This window comes from Lagopus leucura, unplaced genomic scaffold (assembly GCF_019238085.1).
Source record: "Lagopus leucura isolate 7727_CA_CO unplaced genomic scaffold, USGS_WTPT01 Super-Scaffold_100060, whole genome shotgun sequence".
NCBI classification, from domain to species: Eukaryota; Metazoa; Chordata; class Aves; order Galliformes; family Phasianidae; genus Lagopus; species Lagopus leucura.
This window is the reverse complement of record NW_024962306.1, coordinates 1,212,568-1,220,111: the sequence shown is the minus strand read 5'-3', so window position 1 is coordinate 1,220,111 and position 7,544 is coordinate 1,212,568. Positions and strand designations below refer to the sequence as shown.

Genomic DNA, 7,544 nt, shown 5'->3' with positions numbered 1-7,544 from the left:
ACTGATCCACTGCCCTGCCCCAACAGGGCACAGCTGAGCTCCCTCTGACATCCCAGTGAAAGATCCAATCATTTACTCTGACATTTTCCCCCATCTGGCACAAACATTATTATATTTGTGATTATCCCACAGGATATCCAGAGTCCTTAAAAGCCTTTGGCACAAAGCCCTGCCAAAAGCCTCTTCAGAAATTCAGAGAGATTACAACCAAACCTTAAATTACTCCACAGGCCTTATGAGACACGACTTGCGATTAAAGCATCCAGTTTATTGCTGCCTCGTGATGTTTCTACTGATTTCCTTCTGTATTACAGTTCCTGTTAATTCTCTCCCCACAAAGGCCCACGTTCCCAGTTCAGAATTCCCACAAACCTTTTGTTTAGAACTGATACTGTATTTGCCACCTCCCAGTTCCCAAATTTCAGTGCAAGTTTCATCAGAACTCACACGCCATAGCTAGCAATGCCCTCCCCTCTCTGTCTCTAATTGGCATTTTACCACCCTCACCACCATCCCAGAATCTTTCTCACTAACAGATTTGCATTTCATAGAAACTGGATTATTTTTCTTGCTTAGGCAATTCTAACGCTGATCGAGATCACTGATACAATCTAGGATTTCTGCCTAATGACTGGAATCAGGAAGAAAAAAACCCCACAAAGCTGCTAAAATAAACAAGAAAAGCTCAGCATTACTTATTTACAGTTGGTGACTCCATGCCAACAGGCACAGCAGCAGTCAGGCTCTTTACCTATTCCTAATAACAGAGCCCTGCAAGATGACAGAAGGAAATCAGCTTGTGATGCTCAACACTGACACAAGGAGGAGACATGGAATCAGCCAAGAAAGGTTGTCCACTACATTAAGGGAGCTGTAAGTGCTCCCTTAAAATATATATATATATATATACACATATAAATGGAAACTGTGAACTCCACAGCTCCTCTGCATCGCCATTACTGCCAGGCAAGGGCAGAACTCTTCAACAGCACACCCTCAAACGTGGAAAGTACAGCTGAATGCAACAACCCTGTAGAACTGCTAATTAACCTTTGCCTCCAGGGTAACTCAGGATCACATGGTTCAACTCTTTCTGCTTTGCTGACTTCTGCAAGTTTCTCAGGGAAGTGCCAACTGCACAGAGCACAGCTGAGCCTACCAGCAATTGCATGTTTCTCAGGGATCTTTTGCAGATGTCTCGGAAGGACCACACAGGTCTGACACCTGCAAATAACAGATCGAACTCCTGCAGGCAGTCCCAACTGGCTGCTAAGTGCCTGGTTTGACTTCTTTGAGAAACTCCATTTCCAGTCAGAGCTGATCGTTTCAGAATCAGCAGCCCCGTGAAAATAGCTGCAAGTCAGGGCAGGACAGCAGGTGGTGCCTTCTGAAACTCCTTGTGGCAAGTTAACTACTGTGTTTTTGGTACAGGAAATACAGGGGCTCTTATGCCTACCTACAGCAGAAACACCAAGAGCACAAAAAGAAAGAGTGGGCAGTGCAATATATGTGCTGAAACTGCCTGCTGCAGAGCAGAATATTAATCCTCTATTTAAGGCAATATTTTCTAGTTATCAGTAACCAAAATCCAAACAGGTAAATATTGTGGGCTAATTTAAAGGCCGCGGTCTGCATCACAGAGAAAGCACAGCTGAAGAAGAAATGAAGAGCATCAGCAAAGGGATGGAGAACATTCCATATTTGGAACTCGTGTCAGTTATTTGCCATTTTTTTGCAATAATATTTAGCTTACAAAACATTACAAAAAAGGTGGTGTTTTGGTAGCCTCTTCCTGGTGCCAGTCCTGCAGAAACAAAGGTCTAGAGGTCTGCAATCCAAACTGCAGCTTGACTCTTCACTCCTTAGGAGCTTCTTGAATGGCATGAACCAACACTGCTCACGCCAAACTGAAGAGACAAAACAGAAATGAGATTTAGCAGAAAAGTGCCAGAGTGCAGAACGCATTTCAAAACCCCATTATAACCAGTTCTCAGCCTCCAGTTATAAAGGACCATCAGTAATTTCCCCTCCTAAAACATAAATCTGGGAGAAGACTGAAGGAGGCCTGGTGACTGCTGGCAGCCAGCTCTAAGAACATGCTTGTCAGGCTGGCAAAGGCAACACGTACAGTCTTGTCCCAGTAGTTGCTAAAAGCACGTGTTTAACTGTGCACCGAGCCATTAAATAGGAACAGTGAAGGGACAGCTAAGAACTCTTGAAGGGCTCTTCATTCAAGGAATTCCTTATTCTTTCCCTGTACATAAAGCACTCCCATACATTTCTATAAGAGCTGAGAACTATAAGTTGCAGTGCCTTGAGTAGCTCCAGAATACACCTCTAGGATTACGGCAATCACCAAGTGAATTACTATCAGTTGAAGCCCAAATAAACCAATTTTCACCCATACAGGCTCCTAAAGCCTGTAGAACTTTTTGCATTCATCAATGAACGGGAAAAGTCCAATAGCACCACCAGTCCTGACTATAAACAGGAACTGTCACACCTCCCATGGGCGACTTCAGTGGCTTATCAGCTACAATAAAAGAAATCTTTCTGCAACAAGATAATTCTCATCCATAACCCAATAAAAGCAAAGAGGACTCTGTCTGGGTTTTATCAGCATTCCACAGCAGGACATCCTGCAGCAGGCTGGTGGCTGTAGGCACTGTGCACAGCGACACTGCACTTCTGGTCCTGTGCTCTCAGCAGCCTCACTTGAGTTCTAACTCCAAGAGGAGGACACACTGAGATGCGTCTCCATCCCCAACCACCATCCCCAACCATTCCCACGTGATCTCCAGTTCTGGATAACGGGGTGAAGGTTTCTTTCAGCTTCCAGCAGCGCAGTGAGCAGCACAGTCAGAACCTTCCCTTCTCTCTCATTTTGCTTTATTTGTTAATTGTAACTCTTTCTTATTATTATTATCTTACAGTCTTCTACCATCTGTAGTAAATCTTTTATCTCTCCTTATCTGAGTGGGGTTGCTTTTCTTTTCCAAAAGAGGGACAGAAGGGTGAAAGGGGCCCCCCTTCCCCCACTCTTTTCCCTATCATGCTTGAAGCAGGGACAGACATGAAGAAGAGAGCAATCAACTTTGAGAGGCAGCTAGTTTTATAGCTTCCTTGTACTGAAATCCTCTCTGTTTTGATTACAATTATGCACAGAGCTGGATCCTCCTTACCTGTCTATCAAGGAATCTCTCATGTTGGTAGCAATAGTACTTGGCTGAGCTTCATTCAGCTTGAAGATGCTCTCAATGACCGAGAGCTCAGTGCTGGTTGTGTCCAGCCCACAAAAGGCACACCAGTCATTTACAACCATTCCTGCTCCAATGACCTCACTGCCACGGTTTACCGTTCCAGCCTGGAAAATAAACAAAGTGGCAAAAGTCAGCATGGCATTCTGATATCAATACATTTTATTACGCTTCCTTACTCAGCCTTTATCCTCTGGAAAGAAAAGTCCATGAGATCCAGAGAACAAAAACCAAAACAATCCTAACACCCCATCACGAACAGGAAGCAAAAAGGCAGAGCAATCCCAGGATTTAAAAATCCCACAGTGCAGACACGGGATTTTATTGCTCAACTCTTTTTCAACACTGCCTTCGGCCAAACCACCGACCATTTCACACTGTGAACGAGTCATCTCAAATTGCAAAACCCTGGCAGAACGTTTCAGAAGCAACCTGAAGGTTCTGTGCATCTTATTCAAACACAGAAAAGAAAGGGAACGCACCTCAGAACTGACCTCCTTCGGGTCTTCTCCTCACCTCCCATTTGGGGCAGCCTCACAGGGAAACCAGTCTAGGAGCCCGTGAGAATGCAGAAACACTAAAACCACAAACTGGGATGGAAGGGAGCCGTGAGAAAAAACACACCTCACAAGCCTTACCACAAGTGGGACCTGCAGCAATGAAGACAGTTCGTCCTGATCCTCAATGGAAGTTTTGGGGTGCACAATTCCTCCTTGGTTACTAAATATACAGTAACTTCCTACCAGCACCTGATCTGCTACTGTTTGTCTGAAAACTTCAACCTTCAGTACATCTGCCAAGATCTCTTCCGTTTCCTGCAAAGAGAAGAAAGTCCTCAGCAAAATGGCATTGTACAAATTGCAGTCACAGTATTCTTTCAAAGAGTGACCAGCTGGGATCCTCCACTGAAAGCCTGCCCTCACTTTCACAACCCACTGCAATTCAAACATTACAGAATGCTCGTCCTCTTCTGGATTAACCTGGACCCAGTTACCTGCACTGTCAGCTGCAAGCCAGCACAACTCTAACAAACACCCCCCACTGAGCACTGCTTTCCCCTCCTCCTTCTGCCCTGCCTTTAACTTTTTATACAAGAGCTTCTATTTTTCCCTATGGACACACACACCACTACAGGGCTGGCAGAGACCACGGATATTACAAAACTTTCAAGTAGGTCAGTGACATCTTGTTACTATTACTACTTTCCAAGCTTTCTATGTTCTTTGCATACACACACACTGTTGCTTCAATTTTACACGTGCAAAGCTAAATGCACCTCACAGTACTCTCCCATATCCCACTCCTTTCTTTCTACAAGCACAGCTAACTACAGTACGCTCAATGCAGTATGCACACTACACACTTAGGACAGGCTCCACTCCTGCAAGTAAAGATAACAATAGGAAAAGAAACGGATCGGCTGAAACCGAGTTGTAAGTTCAAAATCCAATATTGAGATTCTTCTCCTGAGAGGAAAGGAAACAGGGAACACAGCTTCCTACGTGCTGTTAGCTCAGCTGGTGGCGCATTCCTCTGGCATTCACACTACTTACAGTAATCCCCAAATAGCTACAAGCTGAAACTGCAACTTAGGAGTAATTTCAGGTGTATCCACACTGAATTCAGAAGCCGTATACCCTGTCCAGGTCCGGATGAACAAGAGCTACGTAGTCATTGCAGGTGGTGACGTTGCCCAGCGCCGAGAGCCGCTCCTCCACTCGCTGAATTCGCACGGAATCTGGGAGGCTGTTGCGGATGTGCTGCAGCTCCTGGTCTGTTGTACTGCTTGGCACCAAGAGTCCGTGCCTGTTCCCTAAGGTGACCCAAAAACAAGAGAAGGAAAAAGAAGACAGAGTTCCACTTTAACTTTAAAAAAAGCAGGTATTTCCACTGTGCTTACTACTTTCCTGATGCTGACACAATGGCTTGGGGCTCTTGCTCTCCCTACTCTTTTCAAGCCCAAAATTCAGTCCCACAGAAATAATGCGACCATTTATTAATACAAAAGCACAAGTGAGGTGGAAAACGAAGATAAAACAGATTTAAGAATATAAACAGGTAAACTGCACTACTTTTATCCAGCCTTTTCAATAGGACACACAAGGTTCCAAACACAACGCTTTCGAATGATTTCCCCCAAAAGGTGCTGACTGCCTCCATAGAGCTCGTTTTTGTTGCTTTCCTTTAGCAAGGCTGTAAGACTGCGTGAGCAGAGACCTTCCAGGAACAAAAAGCAAGCACAAAGCGTGCTCCACTAAACAGCATGTCAGCAGCCAGTCAGGGAAAGCCCTCTCTTTGACCTCCACATCTGGAATGCTCCCTCCAGCAATGGTTCTGAATCATTAACCTCCACATGAAATGGAACAGCTTCTCCCTGTTTATACAAAACTGATTTATGCACATCAATGACCTCTCTTCAGGTCCTGACCAGCAGGCACTCCCTGCAACCCTATTTTGGGTGGCTGCTTGTTTTATTGTTGGGTTTCATTTGTTTGTACTGGCCAAGCTTTTTTTTATTTCACTGCATCTACGGTCAAGGGAAGAGGCACTGATGGCATCAATCTCAACTTCACTCTGACACAGCAGCCCACAACATCCTCCTCTCCAAATTGGAAAGATACAGATTTGATGGGTAGACTCTTCAACAGACAAAGAACTGATTGCAGGATCAAGACCAAAGAGCAGTGGTCAATGGTCTGGATGGAGATCAGTGATGAGTGGTGCCCCCAGGGGTCAGTGCTGGGGCAGATGCTCTTTAATATCAGTGACGCTGACAGGGGAATCAAGGGCACCCTCAGCAAGTTGGCTGATAACACCAAGCTGTAGGGTGGGGTCAACATGCTGAAGACTGGGCACCATTCAGAAGGACCTACACAGGCTGAGCATTGGGCCCAGGTGAACCTCATGAGGTCCAACAAATCCAAGTGAAGGTCTGCACCTGGACCGAGGCAACCCCCGTTACCAATACAAGCTAGGGGATGAAAGGACTGAGCGCAGCCCTGCCAGAAAAGACCTGGGGGTACTGGTGGGTGGGAACCAGTACAGCACAGCAGTGTGCCCTTAGTCCAGAAAGCCAATTGTATCTTTGGGCTGCCTCAAAAGATGCGTGGCCACGAAAGCAAGGGAGGGGATCTGCCCCTCTGCTCTGCACAGTACTCACCTGGAGTACTATGTCCAGACATGCAGTCCTCAGAACAGGAGAGACATAAAAAAGACTTTGACAGTGAGGGTGTTGAGGCACTGGAACAGGTTACTGAGGGATGAGGTTTATGCTCCATCCCTGGAGACTTCCAAGCTAAGGCTGGATAAGGCCGAAGGCAATCTGACAGTGCTGTCCCTGTTCACTGCAGGGGAGTAGGACTAGATGGCCTTCAGAAGTCCCTTCCAACTCTAACGATTCTAAGATTTACTCCAGCTTTACAACTTCTCTGCACGATGCAAATAAAAGCCTCGAGGACGAGGAGCGCTGCCCTCCGCCCGGCCTCCGCACTGCAGCCGGGGCCCCTCGGTGCGGGCACGGGCAGAGCACGGCCCCGCTATCCCTCCGCTCCCACCCGGCTGCGAGCTCCGGCCACCTACCCACACACATCCTGCCGATGATGCGGCAGCCGGCGATGGAGGCGTGCACCACCGGGATGGTCTCGAAGAGCTCTCCCTCGAAGACGCTGCAAGAAGAAGGCGCCGTTAGGAGCGGGCGCGGGGCTCGGGGTGGCCGGGCAGGGCCGTCGCGGCTCTCTCACCTGTAGAAGTTCTCGGAGCCGCCGATAGCCACCAGGCAGTAGGCGTTGGTGAGCTTGGCGAAGCAGCCTAGCTCGTTGTTGTTCTCGAAGCTGGCGCGGACGGCCATGGCCGCGATCTCGATCGGCGCACGGACCGATGGACGTCCGGGAGCGGCGGCCGCAGCCAACCCCACGCGGCACGGCCGCTTCCGCTTCTGACGGCGGAGGGCGGAAGACGCGGGGCAGAGCGGCCCGGAAGCGCCAGAAGGAACAGCGCCCCCTGCCGGCCAGGAGGTGCTGCCTCCGCGCCTCCACGAGGGATGCGGGCGTTCGGCTCTGCGCCGGCACGGCACGGCACAACACGGCACAACACAACACAACACGGCACGGCACAACACAACACAACACGGCACAACACAACACGGCACGGCACAACACGGCACGGCACAACACAACACGGCACAACACAACACGGCACAACACAACACGGCACGGCACAACACAACACGGCACGGCACAACACAATACAGCACGGCACGGCACAACACAACACGGCACGGCACAACAC

General features: G+C 48.2%; 1 protein-coding gene across 1 annotated transcript; it reads right to left on the bottom strand.

Moving 5' to 3' along the window:
• Positions 1-247: 247 nt before the first annotated feature.
• Positions 248-7,177, bottom strand: EIF6 (eukaryotic translation initiation factor 6). Its single transcript, XM_042886685.1, has 6 exons — positions 6,998-7,177; positions 6,837-6,922; positions 4,895-5,070; positions 3,896-4,072; positions 3,183-3,364; positions 248-1,907 (listed from the first exon to the last, which is right to left on the bottom strand). The coding sequence occupies exons 1-6, from the start codon at positions 7,102-7,104 to the stop codon at positions 1,898-1,900; spliced, it is 738 nt and encodes a 245-aa protein (XP_042742619.1). The 5' UTR covers positions 7,105-7,177; the 3' UTR covers positions 248-1,897.
• Positions 7,178-7,544: the final 367 nt, after the last annotated feature.